We start from the raw sequence: 23,333 nt of genomic DNA on the forward strand, positions 1-23,333 counted from the left end.
TGTATCATTTGTTTTCAACTCTATATTACAAGCCTTGTGCTTTAGTATTTGTGTTATACCTTTTTTACATCATGTTTGGCAAAATGTAATTTCAGCCAGTGCAGCACCAGTGATGTGGTGCTGCCATCTAGTGGCTCATTTTTGCCTTCAGCTCATAATCATACTTGAAGAAATGGAATCTCTTTTTTTCTTCTTCTCATTTTGCCATTTTGTCTTAAAATGTTACCTGTCCCGATGTTGTTTCAGCCTGCAAGCTCCGAGGAGAAAAAGAAGCTACACAAAACCATGTCATCAGGCGATTTGGTCAAAGAGGACTCTCTACGTAAAAATTCACAAGATGGAAGGTTTGCTCTTCAACTTTGCATTTCTAGCAAAAAAATAGGAAAATGCACACAAAAGAAAAGCATAACTATATAAAACCATATAAAAACATGAGCAAAATAACATATATACACATCGATTGTATCACATAGAGTACTATTACCTTCAGAAAAGAGTCTTCTGCATACAGCCATGTCTTGTCATTGACACGATTTTTGTTTTTGTATGATTTGGGTTTTTGAGACTTTTTCATTTGCTTGTCACTTCTGTTTCCTTTCGACTAGGAGTCGTAAGATTCTTGGGCCGCGTTTTTGGGGCAAGAGCAAGTACGGGGATAAGAAGACTTCCAGAGAAAAGCTGATCTGTGGGGCTGAGGCCTTGGATGGAGACACTGGAGACACTGGTCCTCTGCTTGGAGAAGGTGTGATTTCCAAGAGTAAAATGTATCCATTTCAGATATACTGTTATTATTTTTTTTGTCTTTTAAGAACTGAAAGTTGTTGAGTAGGAGATAATAGATGCTGAAAAGCTTTTTACTAAATAAATGTAATTAGTTCTTCAAATATATTGAATAAAAATAATATTGTTGCCTCTGAAGCGTCACTGATTGGAGTTCTCTTCCTTGTAGCAGGTCAGGAAAACATGTCGCCGCCATGCAGTCCTGATCTGACCTTAAATCAGTCATTTAGAGACTCGAAAGAGAACAGGGAGCCATCTCCCAAGGTGAAGCGGAGGCGTAGTGTGAAGATCAGCAGCGTGGCTCTGGAGTCTGCCCAGCGGCAGAATGACACGCTGCAGATACTGACCTCCATCGGCGACTACAGGAGCATGAACGACTTCCTTGTGAAGAAGGTACAGCAATATATGCCATCTGCATTACGTAGAGCTCGAAGATGAACTTGAGTATCAGAGTTTTGATTCTTTATATTTGAACTGCACATCAGGTATTAGTCCAGTGTCGTTTATGATCATGCTATGTTGGTGTCATGTTTTAGATCAACGACTTGGATGCAGAGGACAGTAAAAAGGACACCTTGGTGGACATCGTGTTTAAAAAGGCTCTGAAGGAATTTCGTCTTAATATCTTCAACTCCTACTCCACAGCACTCGCAGTAAGTCCTCTGAAGGCTTTTTATATTTGAATATAACCATTCAAACTGAAAAGTCACGTGTTCCCAGACTAGAAAGATAAATACTGCACTCTTCCTGTGACTCCTCCCTAGATGGATGATGGTAAGAGTATCCGCTACAAAGACCTTCATGCACTGTTTGAGCAAATCTTGGAGAAGATAATGCGACAGGAGCAGAGGGACTGGAGGGAGTCTCCTGTCAAAGTGTGGGGGAACACCTTTAAGATTTTCCTGGACGAGTTCATGATTGAGTACAAACCTGCACACTGTGCACTCAGTAAGGTAATGACACTCTTCTCACTGTACAGGTGAATAGACACAACTCTGATAGGCACACAAATAATTTATATTTACAAAAAACTACTGGGTGCTATTTATTGATAATGAAATATAATAAGAAGTAAAATATCTCTTATTATCATTTGTCTTTTTCTTTCTTTTTTTTTAACTGCAGCCATTGCCAAAACCTGAACGCAAGAAACGAAGGAAGAAGGACACAGACAATGTAAATTTGCCTTTATCCTCGTCAACATTAAGGGCATGCTCACAATCATTGCAAAAAATAGTGATGTAATCAGAAAAAAGTGCACTCAAACAATATAAAATATATGAAAGCAAACCAAATGAACCTGTGCTCTGCTGCCCCCTGCAGGTGGAGGAGCATAACGGCCACATCTTCAAGTCCACCCAGTACAGCATCCCCACATACTGTGAATATTGCTCGTCGCTCATCTGGATGATGGACCGGGCCTGTGTGTGCAAATGTGAGTATGCACGCACAGTGTCACAGCTAAAGAACACCTGAGTGTAATACAGCCAGGAAAAGTGGACGCTTCGAAGGCCACTGAATGTGGAGCGTGCTAGCACAAAAATGTTTGTGACAGAAAATTAATAATCAAAAAACGGTTTTAATCCTGGATGTGCTGCTTTGTCAACCTTAAAATATATGTGATGCTGTAATTTGCATTGTCACATGAAGAGCAGTCCCTCTGATGGAGGAACATCAGTAGTTTTAAAATGAACTAATTATAACACTTTTAATAGTTAACTGAACCATAATGAAGCAAATCCCAGATTTACTCCTTTAAAACATCCTCTGATGGAAACGGTGCAGATAAAGTCGAGCTTGTTGAGGTTGTCCGAGGTTCTTGCTGAGTGAAGTTAAAGACTAAAAATTCCCAGAGTGGTGGAAAGACCAAATAATTGAAATGTCCTTAACACTGATGTCAGTGTGCTCCATACACGGACACACATACTGTTGGTTCCATAGCAGAGGGCATTAGACTTTCACTTTTATATGTTTCATAGAGACTTGGCCTCAGCCTAACCATGACCTTCATTCTACACATAAACGTAAACCTTTAATTGCTTATGTGAGCTTGCTTCCCCCCAAAAGTAATCAAGTTCCTGTGACTATGCAAACCAGATAGGTCAAGATAGCAATGGGAATGCCAGAGTATCAGTTACATAATCCAACTAATTTAATTAATATGATATAAAAGAATTAACTTTTTCATGACCGCAAATGCGCACAGACACACATCTGTGCTTCACGTGGATGTTCACATGAAGTTTTGCGCGGACACACACACACACACACACACACACACCCCTTCTCTGGCCGAGCTGTGCTCAGTCTGGCCTCAGAGATAGAGCCCCTCCCTTCTCTCCCTCCTCGGCCCTAATCAGATTGTTTTCAACTGGACTCATGGGGTCTGCGGCTCCGTGTCTCCAGAGATTTCTCCACACAATTTTGCCCTTTAGTCACACAGGATGTTTTCTTCGTGCCAGCCAACACTGCTTTGGCTTCTCATGTGCTGAATTTTTTATGTTTTTTTAAACCTTTTCTTACAACTTCTGCTGAATAATGAGGAGGCACTGTCTTTCTGTGGATAATGGAAATGATGTTTTTGATCTCTATGGCTGTGTCTATCCAGTGTGCCGGTATGCCTGCCACAGAAAGTGCTGCCAGAAGACGACCACCAAATGCAGTAAGAAGGTGAGTCGGCCATATTGTGCACCGTCGCAGTGATGTCCCATGACAGTAATTGTGGGTTTATGTACAGTAGTTAGTGTTATTTCTACTTTTTGATCTTATGAAAATTGTTAAAGACTGTACTTAGTTTGCTGAATTAATGATATTTAAACTATAACATTAGTTTTGGATGAACTCTGAATGGTGTGAAGGCATGTGTCATATGTGTGTTTTTATAAGAGCATATTATGGTTGTGTCTGAATAGTTCGATCCAGAGCTGTCCTCCAGACAGTTTGGAGTAGAAGTTTCTCGCCTGACTAACGATGAGAGAACAGTGCCTCTGGTAGTGGAGAAGCTTATCAACTACATTGAGATGCACGGCCTCTACACTGAGGGAATTTACCGCAAATCTGGTTCCACCAATAAAATTAAGGAGCTCAAGCTGGGACTTGATACAGGTAAACTTGGCTGCAACTCAGTGAGCAGGTGAACGGTGCTAGCTGGTTTTAAAAAGCTGCTTGCAATTACTCAGTGTCTGCGTTTTGTGTCTGCATTGTCTTTGTGGTCCCACAGATGTGGAGAACATGAATCTGGACGACTACAACATCCACGTTATTGCTAGTGTTTTCAAGCAGTGGCTGAGAGACCTGCCTAATCCTCTGATGACATTTGAGCTGTATGACGAATTCATACGTGTCATGGGTGAGTGGTCGCATATGCCGACTATTGCTGTGGTTCAGTTGAATTGCACTTGAGAATTTGGCCACACATATTCTGCAGACATCAGAATGTATGTGTATTGGTTTGCTGCAATAGTAAAAAGTGAGTTCTTGTGTGGGATATTAATTCACAGGTTTGCAGGATAAAAAGGAAATGACCAGAGGTGTGTATTCAGTTATTGACCAGCTAAGCAGAACTCATCTAAACACTCTGGAACGCCTCATATTTCATCTCGTCAGGTAACAGTTTTTTCCTTAATATGTGAAGATGATTTAGTTCCTTCTTGATAGACAAGTAAAACGCAGAATTCATTCTTTTAGGATTGCTTTGGAAGAGGAGACAAACCGTATGTCACCTAATGCCTTGGCTATAGTTTTTGCTCCTTGCATCCTTCGCTGTCCTGACACCACTGACCCACTGCAGAGCGTCCAGGACATCAACAAGACAACAGCGTAAGGCTATGTCTAATGTCTGTCAAACAATTCACTGCCTTTGTCTAAGGTAATAGATCTTGGTAAAGGAAAACTGATGTTGACTTAATCTGTTTCATAGCGGAACAGTAAAGTTAAGCATGAAAAACCACACTGGTATCCCTTTCTATGACTGGGACGCAGCTGTGGACCCAATGGGTGGCCAAGGGTGGCCATTTCCATTATAGACCACACCTGGCTGTACCACACAAACAATAACAAAGCCTCTGAGGGGGATCAACACATACTCAGAAGCGGAGTTTTGGCCATTGACACACATTTTAATAGCATAACCACCCATTTAAATAACAGCATTAATGAAAAGAATAAAGTTTGTAAACATTCCAGATTCCTTTTTTCTTATGGTCTTAATAAGAATGATTGATTGATAAAACTGAAGAATCAGTTTTATTTAGAATATAAATAATATATATAAAAATAGTCTGGCTCCAGTACTGATGAGAGAAGAAAGTGGGGAAGGTTACAAAGGAACAAGCAGTCAGAACAGAGGTCAGCTGTGGTGATTTTAGTCATTACTTAGTAACAGAACAGCATTGTTGCTTCATATCAGTTCAATACAGTCTGTTTTTCCTCAGTGCTGTCTCCAAATGTTTGCTTTGATATATGTGTATTTGGAAATGAGTTATAGTTTAATACTATATAAATATATATAATAATATATAAATAAAGTTGGATTGATTTGAATTGCGTTTGGCCTGCTTTGCTGCAGATTTCCTCGCTAATGGTGGATAGAGTTAGTGGCTTGAGAGATTTAATTTACTTTCTTGACAGAAAACCATAGAAATCAGTAACCCAAGCGAAGAGAAATGCCATATATTGTACCGTATGGGGGAAAAAAACTGCATGGAGAGGAATGTTATATACCTTTTTATATGAAGTTATCGTTTTGCAGCACTGTTTGAAATTTCCAGTAACTGAAGTTTGTCTCTTGCTGCCTCTTCATAGGTGCGTAGAACTTATTATCTGTGAACAGATGAATAAGTACAAAGTGAGACTAAAGGACATCAGCACTCTGGAGTTTGCTGAGAATAAAGCCAAGTCCAAACTGACGCATATCCGACGGTCAATGGTAAGCTCAATCAGCATGACCAGGCCCACAGTTATCAGAGAAATGACTCATTACTACTGTAAATCTACCTAACCTTTACTCCTTCACTGCTTGACCTGCCATGATTTCCTCCTTTATAACCTGCTTCTCTCCTCCCTAACATGTCTTTTCCTTTACCCAGAGACCAGTACTAATAGCTGTTAGATTTATGTGCATAGCACACATTACGGTATGTAAACGCACACCATGGTTTGCATCCCCAAAGAATCATCCAGTGTTGTGGTGTATAGAACACTGTATCCAGTATATGTTGAGATATAAACATCTGTCATCCATCCATCAAGCACGAGTCATCACGGCACTGAGTCTGTTTTGTTGTTGTTCTTCTTGCCATATTGTGTTCTATTACCATCTCATGTGGATGCAATTAAATCTCATAATTAGATTTACTTTATCGCTGTATGTTAATAGAATGTTTTCAGGGCATTCAGCATAAAGGCTTTTTAGGAAACTGTCTACATAAATTGTGGACATAGGTCATCATTGTGTTTTTCTTTTGGCTTCTCTTCTTCGATGGGTTGGAAGACTTTCATTCCCCAACGAAGTGCCATTTTAGTGTAACGCAGGGGTGTCAGAGTCATTTTAGTTAATGAACCATGTTCAGGAAATTTGAACACATGCTGACCATTGTATAACCTATTAAAATAAAAGAACTCACTCACATGTGATTTTTTTTTTTCCATTTATAAAATGTCAGTCCGGCTTTAGTGTAATACAGCAAATAGCAATTAGCACATTGTGGGTCAGTTTCTTTGTGAAACTGAAAATAAAATAACTCATGATCCCAAGGTTGAAGGCTGTAAAACCGATGATTCAGGATACTGGTTTAGATTGAATTTGCACAGTTTGGATAGCCACTCATGATGTGATTCATTCTTAACAATTTCCAACACAATGCCTCCCGGGGCCAAATACAGTAGGTCCAAAGAAAAACCTTCCACTCCTTCTCAGTATCTATGCACAGGGTGAGATTGAACCTTTCTGTGGACTGGATCCTGCACACAGGCTGCAGGCTTTGACACCCCTGGTATAATGCAATTAGTAATATTGTTGCAACTTTAAAGAAGTGCAAGATGGTGTCCTCCTGAAGTGTAGCTATCACTCAGTCACTAGAATTACCAGATTATTTCTGCACATTAAGCTCGACCATTTTGAACCTGGCACTGCTGATATTTTGATTCTTATTACTTTTGCTCAAAGCAACCAGATGCAGCCAAAAAGGTAAAGTTTGTTCATAAACGGTGTCTGGGTTTGATTGGTCAATGCATGTGTGAGTCAAGAGCTGCCAGCTCAAAGAGCTGTAATGTATATAACAGCGTTTACATTTTATGATAACCAACATTTTAAAAAATTAAAAGTCCACTCTTGATTTGCTCCTCAGGGAAAAGGTCGCTCCCAGCGACCAAGCTACCACATACCTTCACCTCCTGTTAGTCCGCGGCTGCAGCCTATGGCTGACGCTGCCATAGAAGAGAGTGGCGGTGAAGAGGGAGCGGAGTCGTTACCTGACATCCCGGAGCATCAGCAGGCAGCCATGCAGCAGGAAGAGAGGGTGCTAACAGAGGAAATTGAAAGCCTTCAGAAAGAGAAGTAAACATTCTCACTGTGCTTTAAATGTTGAATTATCTGGCTTGTGTGTTGCATTGATGCCAGCTGTGTGTCATCACTTGTGCGCAGCTCATTTGTTTTTCTGGATGATGCTTGTCTCTACAGGGAGGAGTTGACCTTTGAGATGCTGTCTCTGGAGCCACGAGCATCAGATGATGAGACCCTGGAGTCTGAGGCCTCCATCGGTACAGCTGACAGCTCTGAAAACCTTAATGTGGACTCTGAAGAGACCATTTCTGACTTCTCTGGTATGCCATACTGATCATTCTAAACTGCCTTATCATTCACAATTCTTCGTGTGCATATAAAAAATATTGACCTCTTTGCATTTTTTGGGTGGGGGTTTCTCCAGAGAGAGGTCCTTTGTTGACATTGCCCTGGACTCTGAAATCTGACGGGAAGAGCCCCCGACGCAGAGTTCTCCGCCGCCAACCTGCGTCTCTGGATTCTGTAGACTCGTGTTTCACCGGGTCCTCGTACTCCTCCTCATCACATTTCCATCCTTCATCGTCTTCTTCTTCCACCCGGCGCTTTCGTTTCCAGTCCAAGTCTTCTGGTGTCAGCTCGGGTCCATCACAGGCCGAGAGTCTGACTCCACCCATAGCCTCCCCATCCTACAGCTTAGACAACAGCTCTACCGGAGATCAGGAAGTGATTTATGATGAAAGGCCCCAGTTTACCAGCCGAGGCACTTACAATCCAGATAAGGGTAAGCAGAAACTTAAGGGAGCCAAACATACTGCCCCAACGCCCTCCAGAGAAGGTGGTGGTCATGGCAGGGACCCTTCAGACATGCCACAGCCTGTGGTAGTATATGGAAGTAATGAATTCATGGTATGAAGGACAATGAGACACCAAAGCGATCCCTATCCAACTTCCTGCCAGGCATACATGTTCCCAATGGGAGGTGACAAACTGGCAACTGATCTCCACTCCTCAAACCACTCTTGCTTAGCCTTTCATTCTTAAAATCTGCAAAGAAATTTCCCCAAGTGCTGTGTACAGTGTTTCCCCCTCCTGAGGCGGGGAGGAGAATTGTCTGGAAGAGAAACAAGAATCAGTAGATGGGCTCTTCTGTGGATGAAACTGCCAATCGTGCTCTCACAGTGTCTTGGCAACTCTTTACTCGGCGCCAAGAGGAGACAAACTGAGCAGGAGGACAGAGAAAAGGGAATGTTGGAATATGCAGAAGAAAACACGGCATCAGGGAATATTACAGAGCTGGAAAGCTGAAGCAGTGTACTACAGAAATTGAGAAGAAAAACAAATCGGGCACCATCAGGCGTCGCAGATGTTACAGTGAACTTAAAGCTCACGACTATAGGCTGCTTTATGAGTTTACAATAAATGTAAGCAGCGGATGCTTTGTTATTACAAAATAATTTTTCCCTTATTTAAAATTTTTAATGTCACAGAAATTCTTTATAGCATATAATATACAGGTATAAATACTGTACAAAGCCGGAACACCAGCCTCTGCTGGGTAGTTGAAGTCAAATATTTATCTTGGTTTTTTTTTTTTTTTTTTGGTTTTTTAAAATTGAGATTCTTGAACAGAGATGTTTGGGTTTGGGCAGTGGATCCCACACTTCTGTTGTGTACATGTGCCGAGAGCTCATGCGTGACTGTAGGTTTGTGTGAGACAGAAAAGAAAAAAACCCACTTAATGTGTTTTAAGTTTGTGCTGCTTTTTTTTTTTTTTTCTTTTCCCCTTACAAGGGAAATACAGCCATCAAAGGGACCAAGTCAGCTGGTGTGTATTCCAGCCAAGGGGATCCCAGCTCTTTAGGAATGTTGGAATCTGTGATAAAATTCCTGCATTCACCGCTTAACAGCCATACAACTGTTATGTACAGTACAGGTCATATGTACAGTATAGAGAACAAATGCCATTCTATTCTTGAAATCCATTATTACCCACTCCCAAAGCCATTCTCTTCTGTCTCTTAAGCATTTGCTCAATAGCAACCATGCAAGAACATAAAATCATTGTGTCTTGTCATTATTAATGTGTGTATGTTTTAGTTGAAAATGTCCAACTGCATAAGTGCAATTCTTTTCTTTAGGCCTGTGTTTAAAATAGGGAATTACTCATTTTAATAACAATAATGCTAACAGGGGCACCTTTAGAGTCCCACTGCTAATTATTCATGATAGTGAGTCAGCCACGCGCTATATAATGACCCTGAAACTGAGGGAGCTAATGCTATCCAGCCATCTATAATTTTATTCTGCTTTTTCCCTCAGTGTGGCATGTCAAACTGTGTTCTATGAAAAAGACAAAGAAATTCCAAGTTGTGCATGAGCCAGTAGGGGAATTTGACATTAGGTAGTTAGGGGTAGTTAGATTGGATTAACTGTGCAAAAACAATGTGATCCAAACCAGAACAATTAGCAGGTTTAGACTAACAAACAATATAAAATCCTTGAATGCACACAGTATTTGGCTGTTATAATCCATAATGTCTGCAATATTACTATTCTGTTACAAAATGCTAATTGGACTGGTTCATATATAGCGCTTTTCTACTTAAGCACACAAAAGGCTTAATACAGGTCTTATTCACTCAAACACTAATATAAGCACTAGCACTATCTACCGTAACATTCACTGTCTGGTGACTAGATTAGAAGCAACTTGGAGATTCAACGTCTGGCCCGAGGACACTTTGGCATATAGACTGGAGCAGCCAGGGATCGAAGCACCAACCTTCTAATTATTAGTTGACCTTCTCTACCACCTCCACCACTAATATTACTAATTTATTATCATATTTCTGATTCTCTTCTGCTTGTATTGTTGCACAGCATTTTACCATTTCTTGATGCACTTGCACAAAAGTGAGCCACTCATATATTACTCCCGCTCGGCCATGGAAACCCATGCCACGAAGCTACCAGCCCAAAGTTTCTGTGCTGATGTTAATGCCAGAAGGTCTGGAGCTCCTGAGTCAGCAAAGCGTTGGCGAATTTACACACCATGCACTTCAGCATTCAGTGATCAAGCTGTGATTTTTACCTGGTCTGCACTTCATTAATGAGTTGGTGTGACTCCTAAACACTTCCACTTTGTAAAGACATCACTTACAGAAGATCATGGGATAGTCAATTCAGTTGTATTTATAAAGCACCAAATCACAACAGTTGCCTCAAAATTCTTTATACTGTAAAGACCTTGCCTCTCTAAGCAGGCATTAAACAAACATGTTAGAATCCTATTACAGCTCAACACTCACATTCAGCGAGCTCTTTAGAACAACAAGTTTGTAAAGACAGGCTGCATGGCTAGGTGCTGGGTTTTATACACCTGTGCCAATGGGACAGAAAGCTTGATTTCAAAGATTAAGGGGTATGATTCTGTCTGTTTATTGTACTTGCCATTTGTCACTGCAAGCAAAAGGCAAAAATGGCTTCTTTTTTTTTTTTTACAGGCTTTTTTTGTGATAGTTGGGTGACGCATTTCAGAGCTGTATAAATGAGTGGAAAGTACAGATACTTCCACACAGGAACGCTGTATGGTCTAATTAACAGCCAGTCTGCTCTGTGGAATTAAAAACAAATTCTATCAAGAAGAAAGAATGGAGAGCCTTTGAAAGAAGGCAGATTGAGTTAAATATAAACTGGCTGTTTGTGAAGGATGCAATGACTAAAGTGTCATCTACAATAAATCTGTGGGAAAGAGATAAGTAAATAGGATGGAAGACTGAGATGATCAACAGGGAACATCTGGTGACCATGATGTTCACACAAGTATGACACAAACAGGGGGACTGTCACCATTAAACTGTAAATGAGGAAATATCTGTCAGAAAAATGGTGCTCCATCCCTGCAGGGGCCTTCCAGAGATTCAGCACCAAGTTGTATCTGTACTTTCTGTAAATGACCGACGACAAGTGGCACCATTTTTTCTTTATACTCATCCTTGTATCGATCTGATGATTTGTTCAGTGTATTCTGTAACAAGCATTTATCCAGAGAGACTGTTTCATGTTACAGGTCTTATCAGTTTGTAGTTTTGCAGTCTGTTCTCACCTGGAAAGTGAAATAAGACCCCATTCAAGCGTCTTCCTCTTGAAGTAGGACAGGTACTACATACTTTGTTTCCTGCATTCTTTCATTCTTTATTAGCTGATTTTGGTAATGGTAATATGGTTTATGGATGTATTCTTATCAAACCAATCCAGATGTATGGCTGGGGGCCCATTTCTTTTTAGTAAGGTTGGTAATTCAGTAATACAACCTGAGAGACACATCTGGCCCTTTAATTGAAAACGGCTACAACAGTGTCTACAGCGATCTGTACAATAAGATGGAGGCTGGTGCTGGAGATCTTGTCAAAATCCAACAGTACAGAAAAGTACTGCTGTATTTTGCAAAAGCATCTGACTAGTGACGCTTCATTCTTCAGCATTACGGTCACCCCCAAACACCCTGAAAATTTATTTTTTTAAAAAGGGACAACACATATTAATGAACATATCAATGTGAATATGCCAGATGTATCCAGAAGACTACTTTTTATTTGCAACGGTCCTACAAAAACAATGAGTAACACCTCGTCAATGTACAACAATACAGTTTAGACAAAAAAAAATGCATAAAATTACAACATGAAAATCCACACTGCAAAAAGCATTCCTGGATAGAAAACCATTTAAACAGTGTGGGGTCATCTTGACAGAGAACAGAACAAAAGCTTTGAATGGCCCTCAAGAAGCCTGGAGAACTATTCCTGAAGATTATTTTAAGAAATGAAAGCTTTTCAGGCTGTGCTGGAGAATAAAAGGTGATTATATAAAACGCTGACTATCAGGGCTGCCCTTTGTCTCCGGTTCTGTTCATAATTTTTATGGACAGGATTTCTAGGCGCAGCCAAGTGGCGGAGGGCTTTCGCTTTGGTGGCCTCAGAATCTCATCTCTGATTTTTGCGGATGATGTGGTTCTGTTGGCTTCATCGGGTGAGGGCCTCCAGCTCGCACTGGAGCGGTTCGCAGCCGAGTGTAACGCAGCGGGAATGAGGATCAGCACCTCCAAATCTGAGGCCATGGTTCTCAGCCGGAAAAGGGTGGAGTGCCCACTCCGGGTCGGGGATGAGTTCCTGCCCCAAGTGGAGGAGTTCAAGTATCTCGGGGTCTTGTTCGCGAGTGATGGGAGAAGGGAGCTGGAGATCGACAGACGGATTGGGGCTGCGGCTGCAGTAATGCGGACGCTGCACCGGTCAGTCGTGGTGAAGAGGGAGCTGAGTGTAAAAGCGAAGCTCTCAATTTACCGGTCGATCTACGTCCCTACCCTCACCTATGGCCACGAGCTGTGGGTAGTGACCGAAAGAACGAGATCGCGGATACAAGCGGCGGAAATGAGCTTCCTCCGAAGGGTGGCTGGCCTCTCCCTTAGAGATAGGGTGAGAAGTTCGGCCATCCGGGAGGGGCTTAGAGTAGAGCAGCTGCTGCTCCACATCGAAAGGAGCCAGCTGAGGTGGTTCGGGCATCTGGCAAGGATGCCCCCTGGGCGCCTCCTGGGCGAGGTGTTCCAGGCATGTCCCACCGGGAGGAGGCCCCGGGGCAGACCCAGGACACGCTGGAGAGATTATATCTCTCGGCTGGCCTGGGAACGCCTTGGTATTCCCCCGGACAAGCTGGAGGAGGTGGCTGGGGAGAGGGAGGTCTGGACCTCTTTGCTTAGGCTGCTACCCCCGCGACCCGACCTCGGATAAGCGGATGAAGATGGATGGATGGATGGATGGCTGACTATCAAGCTTGTTAGTACTGGACTGTAGGTACTGTTTTTAAACTGGAGCCACAATGTTCAGCAAACAATTTTAAAAATCTGTCTTTCAGTAGCAGATCAGGTAATTCTTATTTTCCCGGTGAACTCGTGATTTTGCTCAGTCGTTTAAATAAGCTATTATTTCCACAGCACCTAAAGGCAACTTCAAACCCTCGAGGACATTGAGGAAAGTTTTAAAAAGGAGCTCACTTTGTGCGTTTACCTCCGCAGACTGGCTCTCATTTCGACACACACATAATCGGCGTGGACAGACTGTCACGAGAACCGCTCATTTGAAACCAATTCACATTACTGCTAAAAATAAAGGAGGGCTAATTGACTCCGGCCAACCTTCGGTGACGCGGCCCACACAAGCGACGCATGCGCAGTGCCGCCGGCGTCGCACAGCACCATCAGTAGGAGCAGGACCAGCGAGAGCCGCCGGGGAGAAGGGTGCCGTCGTTGTTTATTTTACGCAATATAAACTTTTCTCGCAATGTCGGGTTTCGACAGTAACCCTTTCGCTGACCCAATGGACGTAAATCCCTTCCAGGTGAGTGTTGGTTGGTTTCTGTCCGCGAATCGAGTTTCAGAAGCTTTTCGTTTTCTGGTGTAAAGTGAATACAAAGATATGCTCTAACAAAAACCTGTTTGGTTGGTTGCTGGGTTTGGCCTCAGCGTTTCCTGGCTAAGAATCGCCACTGTTAAGTGTGACACGTTTCAATGCGCTTATAAACATTTTTACGTTAAAACTGTGAATATTCGCTGGAAGTGTGCTCTGAGCTCACCTGCGCAGGTGAGCAGACCCGAGAACAGGTGCCTGCCATTAACCGGGAGTTCTCTTTTACAAGCTATTCATAGATGACACCATTAACTAGAAACCCCAGTAGCAAGCCAGTGACGCTGCTTTTAACTTTATAGATAGTTTTGTTTCTTTGTATATTTTTTTGTTGTTGTTTGTTTATGTTTTACAGACCAGTGGGTTTTTTTTCTTTGTTTGTTTTTTTTTTAGGTCTTATAGACCTAGGAAGTAATGCTTATGAATCCACACGTCTTTGACATTTTAACTTAAGAAATGGATGCTTAATCTTTATTCACACACACACAAACTGTAATTTAACTGAAACAAATGTGGTCCAGGGCAAAGAGTGTTATTAACAGATAATCTGGTGAGAGAAAATTCAGTGTTCAGGTGCTGCTCCTCCACTGGATGGGACACTCCTATAATTCCACAGTTGGCACCACATAAACGCTGAACAGTCATGGATTCTCAGTGTCACACCTTACAGTGTGTTTGATCTTTTTTTTTTCTCTTCTTCCCAGGATGCTTCAGTCACACAAGCCACCAGCAGAGTCAATGACAACGTCGGGGATTACAACCCATTCTCTTCACCGGAAATGGTCAGCCTTTGTGTCTTTAATGGAACTGCTCATATCATAGTGTGATATGATATTCAGCAGGAACCAAATCCTTTGGTTTTATGAAAATATATTTGAAAAGAGATATTTCTTCAACCTTTTTTACAGGGACAGCACTCTGGGACGACAATCCCTATCTCTGCTGCACCCTCTCAACCAGCTGTACTACAGACATCTGTGGAGCAGAACCCAAAAGTGAGTGAGACGAATGCATTTCAGCGTGTTTAAATAATGAGATCAGACAACATTAACTGATTTAAGTTACGTTTTCAAGAAATGCAAGTCAGGACACTACCATGCAAAGAAGAATGAGTATTTTTTTTTTCTTTACTTGGTCGATTGTAGCTTGAGTGGTAGAGTGGGTCGCCTGCTAATCGGAAGGTCAATGGGCCAATCCCTGACTCCACATTTGCATTCCTGTGAAAAGATACTGATCCTTGAGTGCCCCCCGATGCATCCACTGGATCGTGTGTGTGTGTGTGTGTGTGTGTGTGTAAGCACTTAATCATGAATAATGTATAAATGTGTGTGACTGGATGAATGAGAGGTATAGTAGAAAGAACTTTGAGTGGTCAACTGAGTAGAAAGTCTGTATCCAAGTCCTGGTCCAGTTCATACATAAACAATGCTAAGAAATGCTTCTCTACAACCCACACACTTGCACTCTGATTGGTGCATCACAGGTAATTCATTTAAGGTTCAATGTCTTGCTCAAGGACACTTTGGCACACAGATTTGATTGGTGGAGGATCTAGCCAACGACCTGCTGGTAGACAACCTGGTGCACATCCTGAGCCGCCCCAAAAGTCATCACATTTTACTGCAGGGACCATCTAGCTTATCACTGCAAGAAAGCAGCACTTTGTATGGTTATTTTAGTGCAGTACATGTATGAGGAAATTGTGTTCAACAATGCTGAAGACAGTATTAAGATGCAGGTCTGCTATCACGCATCAGGCTAAAGCAGCTGCTGCCCAGGCTAACCTGATCAAACAGCAGGAGGAGCTGGAGAGGAAAGCAGCAGAGCTGGAGCGGAAGGAACAGGAGCTAGAGAACAGGAGGCAGGCAGGCAGCGCATCGAACCCCGGAGGTAAGTGGCTGCAGGTATTTGATGTAGTTGTGTTGAGTATGTGTTAAGTCTTAAATGATAATAAGGTTTTTAAATCTTTTCCTGTCAGCTAAAGAGAACAACTGGCCACCTCTTCCAAGGTTCTTCCCTATAAAGCCCTGCTTTTATCAGAATTTTGAGGAGGAAATCCCCGAGGACTACCGCAGGATGTGCAAGAGAATGTACTACCTCTGGATGTGTATGTACCCCTGATTGTAGCATTTTATATGCCAATCACTGACCTAAAAGGATGGTATAGTACATCAGATCTCAGCTTTTAATATGCTAAATTTAAATATGTATCAAGACTTTCCACTCATACTTTTGCTGAATCATGATGAATCAACTTGATCCATTACAAGATACTAGATTGTTTAAAGTCACAATTGCTGCACTAAAACGTCGAGAAATAATTTATTTACCTCACATTTGGGAAATTAATTTGTTACGAAGGAGATGATAATAACAATAATAAAGACACCATTCATGCCTATTAGTTTAAAAGTGCACAGAGTTTGGTTCACCGGCGCTTTTTATAAGCAGTGTTGTATTATAAGTGTATGTCTGCGTCACTGGTTTTCTTTTGCACCTCTCCAGTCCACAGTGCCACTCTCTTCCTCAACGTGCTGGCCTGCCTGGCTTGCTTCACCATTGACAGTAACTATGGCGTTGACTTTGGTCTGGCTATTCTTTGGTTCATTCTGTTCACCCCTGTGGCCTTCGTCTGTTGGTACAGGCCGGTCTACAAGGCCTTTAGGTATGCTGTGTCACTGGTATTGTTTACACTTATGAACTTTAATACAAGTCTTCAAACTGTAAATGACCTCCAGACTCATTTTTATGACTTCATGCGATTGTGAAACTTATTATCTCTATTGTGCAATATGTCAGCAAACCAGTGAGCACCTTCGCATTAATAATGTGTCCCCTTTTTTCCCCTCCATAGGTCTGACAGCTCTTTCAGCTTCTTTTTCTTCTTTTTCGTCTTCTTCTTCCAAGTGGCAGTTTACATTATCCAAACTGTGGGGATTCCCCATTGGGGCAACAGGTCAGTGCGATTTATTTTCTTTTTCTTTTTTCCTACACTACCTGAACGTGTGGTGGAAGTGCACCAAGATTCTGTTTTTCATTGTATGAATGTGCATGCTGCTTTGGGATACATTCAGTGTGCATGGACCACCACATTTCTTCATTCACACGTGTTTGTGTGTGAATTCTTCTCCTGTCTCTCCTCTATTGCATTTCTTTGACAGATTCCTGCTGCCCTAATAAATCTGGGTTGCTGCTTTGTAAGTGTGTGTAACTTTTATTTTGGGAGTTCTTTTCTATCATGTATAAAGCTCCTCAGGTTTCCATGTGTCATTTTTACAAACTTCATGCTTTACATTTGGTATCTGGTTGTTTGTGTATTTCTCTTTAATCCACAAAAAAAGAATTTCAGTGTACTATAATAATTACAGAGAAAATGTGAAATTACACCTTTTTTCCTCTTGCATGTTTCTGGTTTTGACAGTGGATGGATAACATCAATCACCATCATCAAGACGAACCTGGCTGTGGCTGTGGTTATGATGGTAGTGGCTGGATTTTTCACTGTAAACTCTGTGCTGGCTGTCATCCTGCTGAAAATGGTACGCAAAAGTAAAACTTCTGTTTACATATCGTATTTTTATAGGTAATCTGATTACTATTTTATTATGAACCTGTCAGATTCAATATAATGTATCTTGATGAACTGAATAACCCTAAGCCAAGTATTTTAAACATGTTTTAAAATGGTAAATGGCCTGTATTTATATAGCGCTTTACTAGTCCCTAAGGACCCCAAAGCGCTTTACATATCCAGCTTTACATACCCATTCACACACACATTCACACACTGGTGATGGCAAGCCTACATTGTAGCCACAGCCACCCTGGGGCGCACTGACAGTTGTCGATGACTTATACTGCGTACATATATAAATGTTATTTTTTCTCATTTATATCTGGAAGCTACATCAAAGACAAACTAAACATCAGGTGGTGACAAAAACTTTGAACAGCTTCAGAGGAAATTTTCAAACCAAGTGTGTGTGCTGAATGCACTTACTGTACAGACTTACCTCCATGTAGAAATTCCAGGAGTGTCTTTTGGTTTTTAAAGACAATAATTAATTAGAAAGTGGACACAATATTTCATCTTAATGCAAAAAGGGGGGGGGGGGAAACAAAAACAACCGTTAAAAAAAAGTCTGTTCCTAGTCTCCACTAGATATCTATTGTATTTTCAGATATCCTCCTCACTAACAGATCAACTGAGGTGTGGACTCGAGTCACATGACTTGGACTCGAGTCATTAATTTTATGACTTTAGACTTGACTTGAAAAAATGTTCTAAGACTTGTGACTTGACTTGGACTTTTACACCAATGACTTGGGACTTGAATTGGACTTGAACCGGTTTACTTGAAAAGACTTGATATTTTACCCCAAATATAAAATTTAACACGCATATTATATAGAGATTGAAAATGTGACGTCATTCACGGGTAGAACCGCAAAGGATTCTGGGAACTCGTGGCAAGAGGTACTAGCGCACGCAGGCTTTCAATTGAAATCAGTCACACAGCGATAAAAAGAAACACAAAAATGTCAAGAAGCTGTTGTATTATTAACTGCAATAGCCGGTCGCATGACAGCCACGGGAAGCCGACGGGTAAAGAAATCGGTTGTTATCGGATTACGACGTTTAAGAGAAATTGTTCGAGCCATGTTTCCAAAGTAACAAAGAGGCGACTGGATTGCAGCCATTCAAAGACCAAATATAACGTCCCAGAACACTCCAGCTCACAGGTTAGTCTGCTCCAAGCATTTACACGAAGGTCAGTCTGCTGTTGTAGTTAATGCGTCATTTTTCTTAACATAATTGGTGATATAGGTTACAAGCAAGTCTGGCGCTGAACAGAAATTGTCGCGCTATGCTCCTTTATTTATTGTGCATAAATAGTGAATTGTCCTGACACAATATTGCGTTTCGCTTCTGTTATTATGGTACATTGACAAAAACATATACCGTAATTGTCGGGCTATAAGCCGCTACTTTTTGCACCAGCTTTGAACCCTGCGGCTTTTAGTCAGGTGCGGCTTTTCTATGGATTGTCCATGATTTTTGTCATATCGTAAGACGATTTGTTTTGTGTGTTCCGCTGTTGTATGGCACTACGTTGCCTGGCGGAAGGATCGGGGTTCAAGAGTGGTATGTTAGTCACATGTCCGTCTGCCAGGCAACGTAGTGCCGTACGAAGTAGCGCGAAAAACAAACTTCAAAGTAGCGGTATGCGTTCAGCGGGAGGCGTGGATGATGAGCGGCGATAAACTTGCGAAAAGCAAGTTATGCTCAACTCCACCGGTGGATTCTGACAGCGTGGAAAAGTGTGAAAGCATCCACGATCACCAATGGATTTTGAAGGGCTGGACTGCTGCATGATGGAGAGGAGGACACCGCCACGGCCCTTCAGAGGGTGTTCGACTCTGACACTGACAACGAGGATTTCTTTGGTTTTGAAAGTGACAACGAAGGAAAGGAGCTAAGAGTGGATGACGAAGCCATCCTGAGCCTATTTGTATCCGACACTGGAGGAGAGGACTTTGGTGGTTTTAGTGCGCAGGAAGAAGAGAAAGATGGTGGTGAATGACTGACTTTTCTTCTTGTTAAAGCCGTGTCACTGCACCTGAGCCTAAAAGGTAGTCCGAATCTATTTTTCTGGTGTGCTGTAGGCTACTGTTATGTACTACATGTGCAAATATGTACCCATAACTTGTTTTTCAAAATATTAATAAAAGTGATGTCTCCAAACAGCCATCTCTTTCCTGACAATTCCCTTTGTGCATATTCTCTTACATATGATAAGTCAACATTGAAACACCTGCGGCTTTTAGTCAGGTGCGGCTAATGTATGTACAAAACAGGATTTTCCCCTGATTTTAGCTTGTGCGGCTAATATTCAGGTGCGCTTTGTAGTCCGGGAAATACGGTACTTTTATTCACAGAATAAAACAGTTGTTTTGTATCACTAATTGCCCAGTACGATTACAGCATACAATATTATTGTCACTGCTACATTTCTGTAACGCGTACCAGAAATTATTTCTACTACTAATTAATTACCGTTGAGCTCAAAGGTCCTATTAATAAACGGTTAACGAATGTGTATTTATGAAGACTATTTGTGAGACTGGTAAACTTATGATACGTACGATGGTCTTTCGTTCTACACGGTGCATTTCAAGGTCCTGCACCCATCCGGCGGTAAACTGTACCTGGGCTTGTTGCAGTGACCGGAAGTTACTAAACTTCATGAGTGTATGCACTCACTCCAAGAACCGTATGATTATAAATATGCATATAAATATGCTACGATGAGATAGCTGGCTACGTTGGTGATGCAGTTTTTTTTTTTTTAATGTGTATGATATTTTTGTCATGCGATTTTAAAGCCGGTCCTACAACCGCATCCAAGAATAACATGCAGCTTATCTCAGAACTGTCGGTGAAAATTATTCTTGGAGCTAGGTTTAATTGAGCTGCATTTTAAAGAGGTGCAATTTCACAATTTGTGTATATTTTCTAAGTTCACTATTTTGTCATGTGTTGAGAAAAACACAGATTTAAAAATTACATGGTCTAATATTTACATTTAGCATAACTGCAACATGCTTTTTTTTCGGTTTTTTTAATGACTCGAAAGGACTTGAAATTCAAAATTTCAGACTTGTGACTTGACTCGGACTTTTACACCAGTGACTTGAGACTCGACTCTGACTTGCCTGACATTACTTGAGACTTGACTTGAGACTTGAGGATAAAGACTTGAGACTTACTTGAGACTTGCAAAACAATGACTTGGTCCCACCTCTGCAGATCAATGAAACTGAACTCATGAGCTCCTTTGTAGACATAAGACCCATGGACCGAACCTTACAGGAACCAGCAGGTTAAACACTGTTTCATCATTTGATCTCCTGTCATTGTTTAAAATATTCTGTCTTTTCCTATCATCCTAGGTCCACTCTAAATACAGAAACACAGGTGCCAGCTTCACCAAGGCCCAGCAGGAGTTTTCACAAGGTGTCCTGAGCAACCGAACTGTCCAAAATGCTGCTACCTCCGCTGCTACCTCCGCTGCCCAGGGAGCCTTTGGCAGGAGCCAAAATTAGTGTGATTTCTACAAGTTTTGTGTCTCTGGCTATTCTCTTTTCTGACCAGCATACCGGGCTACCCACGTCCCAACATTATGCAGTTGGTGTAAAGGAATTTTTAGGGAAAAGGGCAAAAAGCAAGTAACTTATGAGTAATATACCAAGTGGGGTGTCTCCATTCTCCATGTCCACTAAAAAACTAAATAATAATAAAGATTGTGTAATTTAGGAAGATGTGTAGCTAAAGACATAGTCATCTTCCAAGAATAGGAACCTACCCTCAGTTAAACTTTATTTGTATAGCACCTTTGATGAAGGACAGTGCAATTCAAAGAGCTTCATAGATGATTGACGAACTAATAATGAGATGGTACATTAATTTAAAAAAAAAAAGGTAAAAAGATTATAAAATGCAAAAATAAAATGGATGGAACTTGTAAAGACCTGCACAGATCTCATCAGCATATGTCATATTCATTTATGCTTTAGAGAAATGTCCAGTAGGAAATCTGAAGCTGGGGTTTAGATAGAGAGCAAGGTGAGGCCGCCACACAAATAAAATTGTAACATTTCATCACTGCATCGCTATTGAAAGCATTTAACAGAGTAGACTAAAGAGATACATGTGAGATAATCTGCAATACAAGAAACACTGATTTAAATCCAGTATTTCTTAAAGATCCTGGTAAAAAGTATCAGGATTTTTTCCTGCTAATGTAGGAATGACATACTGAGGCTTGAAATATAAACTCTTTGTCCAAGGTTGGATTCTCACTTGACACGAGAATGTTGTTTTTTTTGTTTTGTTTTTTTTTCCCCCATCTGTGAACAATGGATCTACAAAATGTTTTTCACATTACAGCAGCATACAGAACCTTGCAGGATAACTGTCCTGACTATAAGTGCATTAATACCGATAATACACTTTATGCACAGTGTCCTGTAAAAGTATAAATGATAATAAATGCATACTGTTACATTACTGTGCAGTTTGAACGTTGATCTCCAAATTTGATGTTTTGATGTGTATATGACAATAGGATGAGCTGCTGATTAATGAAGGTGATGGGATAAAGAGGTCATTTGTACTGTTTTATCTGCTTACTGATATTTCTTTTTAATGAAGTGAGGCTTAAAGCTGTTCTTGAAGCAAATGAAGATGTTACCTTTTAATTCATGTTAAGAAAACTTGGCATAATACAGAGACTTGCTGTGATTAAAATGAAAGGGGGGGGGAGGGTACTGGTTTATTAATGTAAAGTTACTGGAAGTATAGAATTTGAATGTATTTACATGAAAAGTGCATTAATGAGTAGAAAGAACAATATTTTTGACTTTGTGCCCATGGTAGTTTTACTGTTTTTCCTGTCTGCACCTTGTAATTAGGTTTGAGTGTTTCCTCTCTCTCTGTGTGTGTGTGTGTGTGTGTGTGTGTGTGTGTGTGTGCGCGTGTGTGTAAAAAGTATATAAACACTGTATACTCCCAATCTGATGTTTGTACCTCAGTGCCTTTAAACAGAAGTAACATACAAATCTTTGTGTGACCATTCACGTTCAAGACTTTTAATGCCCTGTTTTATCTGTAGCCTGTGGAACAACTGGTGAAGTTTTCTTGTGATCAAAATGTGTTAAGATTATGTAAATATTGGTGACTTATTTAAACATATTTACTGCTGGGGTATGCATTGGAAATTGATTCTCAATCTTAACATTCAATAAACTGTACTGTCTATAAAATTCTGAATTGAAGTCTTGGAAGTGGTCTTCTTAGAAGTGTATTATTATCTATCAAAAGTGGTCCAAGGATGGAACAGGGGTGAACCAGCGACAGGGTTATGGGCTGTGCTGTGTGGTCCGATCCAACAGGCGAGCTACTATAGCTCAAATTGCCTAAATATTTAAACGTGGTTCTGATAGAAAGGTGTGAGAACGTGTGTATAGTCAGTGTACACGCTGACCCCTTTCCTCTGCTGAACTTCAGCCCAACTTACAGGATTTAAAGGGTCTGTTACTAACATCAACTGATCTTTTATTATGGAGAAAAAAAACGGAGACGTTTTGAGGGTGATGATTTGGGCTTGTTTTGCAGCTATGGGATCTGGGCAGCTTGCAATCACTAAGTTAACCATGAACTCCTGTGTATACTGAAATAGTCTATAAAAGTGACGATACACAACAGGACACAGATCCCAAGCACAGCATCAATTCTATGAAAAGAAAAGATTGCAATGGCCCGGTCAAAGTCCAGACCTCAACCTGACTGAAATGCTGTTCTGGGCCCTCGAGAGAGCTGTGCATAAACACATATCTGCAAACCTCAATGAACTAAATAAACGATGTAAAGAAGAGTGGGCCAAAATTCCTCTGCAATGATTTAAAAGACTGATAAAGCCATACAGAAAATTATTAGTTTAAGTTCTTGCTGCTAAAAGTGATTTTACAAGCTATTGAATCATGTGGTGTAATTATTTATTAAGAATACACAGAATCTTATCGAGTGAAAA

General features: G+C 41.0%; 2 protein-coding genes across 9 annotated transcripts in view; both read left to right on the forward strand.

The window, feature by feature from the left end:
- The window catches only part of myo9aa (myosin IXAa), a 102,940-nt gene extending 91,494 nt beyond the window's left edge, over positions 1-11,446 (forward strand). For 5 of the 8 annotated variants that reach the window (XM_082526355.1, XM_082526362.1, XM_082526361.1 and 2 more), the window contains 17 exons: positions 247-344; positions 606-742; positions 950-1,173; positions 1,317-1,433; positions 1,545-1,733; positions 1,906-1,956; positions 2,104-2,215; positions 3,389-3,450; positions 3,693-3,885; positions 4,001-4,129; positions 4,281-4,386; positions 4,468-4,599; positions 5,584-5,707; positions 6,947-6,967; positions 7,128-7,336; positions 7,460-7,602; positions 7,707-11,446. In XM_082526355.1, coding sequence (XP_082382481.1) covers positions 247-344; positions 606-742; positions 950-1,173; positions 1,317-1,433; positions 1,545-1,733; positions 1,906-1,956; positions 2,104-2,215; positions 3,389-3,450; positions 3,693-3,885; positions 4,001-4,129; positions 4,281-4,386; positions 4,468-4,599; positions 5,584-5,707; positions 6,947-6,967; positions 7,128-7,336; positions 7,460-7,602; positions 7,707-8,194 — 2,535 coding nt within the window. In that variant the 3' untranslated portion in view covers positions 8,195-11,446. The remainder of the gene's footprint in view (positions 1-246; positions 345-605; positions 743-949; positions 1,174-1,316; positions 1,434-1,544; positions 1,734-1,905; positions 1,957-2,103; positions 2,216-3,388; positions 3,451-3,692; positions 3,886-4,000; positions 4,130-4,280; positions 4,387-4,467; positions 4,600-5,583; positions 5,708-6,946; positions 6,968-7,127; positions 7,337-7,459; positions 7,603-7,706) is intronic. The other 3 variants (XM_082526357.1, XM_082526358.1, XM_082526359.1) reach the window with 3 other exon arrangements.
- Positions 11,447-13,223: 1,777 nt separating this feature from the next.
- scamp2l (secretory carrier membrane protein 2, like) lies at positions 13,224-22,573 on the forward strand. The gene is made up of 9 exons (XM_082529626.1): positions 13,224-13,674; positions 14,445-14,522; positions 14,649-14,735; positions 15,498-15,630; positions 15,719-15,847; positions 16,246-16,405; positions 16,595-16,696; positions 17,162-17,279; positions 20,695-22,573. Exons 1-9 carry the CDS (start codon positions 13,618-13,620, stop codon positions 20,845-20,847), a joined length of 1,017 nt encoding a protein of 338 aa, XP_082385752.1. The 5' UTR covers positions 13,224-13,617; the 3' UTR covers positions 20,848-22,573.
- The last annotated feature ends 760 nt before the right edge of the window (positions 22,574-23,333 follow it).

The sequence above is a fragment of the Aulonocara stuartgranti genome (genome assembly GCF_965226115.1).
Source record: "Aulonocara stuartgranti genome assembly, chromosome: 1".
Lineage (NCBI taxonomy): Eukaryota > Metazoa > Chordata > Actinopteri > Cichliformes > Cichlidae > Aulonocara > Aulonocara stuartgranti.

Coding starts and splice junctions, on each gene's coding strand:
- scamp2l (XM_082529626.1), top strand. CDS start 13,618: ATGTCGGGTTTCGACAGTAACCCTTTCGCTGACCCAATGGACGTAAAT. Junction 14,523..14,648: donor CATTCTCTTCACCGGAAATG/GTCAGCCTTTGT, acceptor CCTTTTTTACAG/GGACAGCACTCTGGGACGAC. Junction 15,848..16,245: donor AATGTACTACCTCTGGATGT/GTATGTACCCCT, acceptor GCACCTCTCCAG/TCCACAGTGCCACTCTCTTC.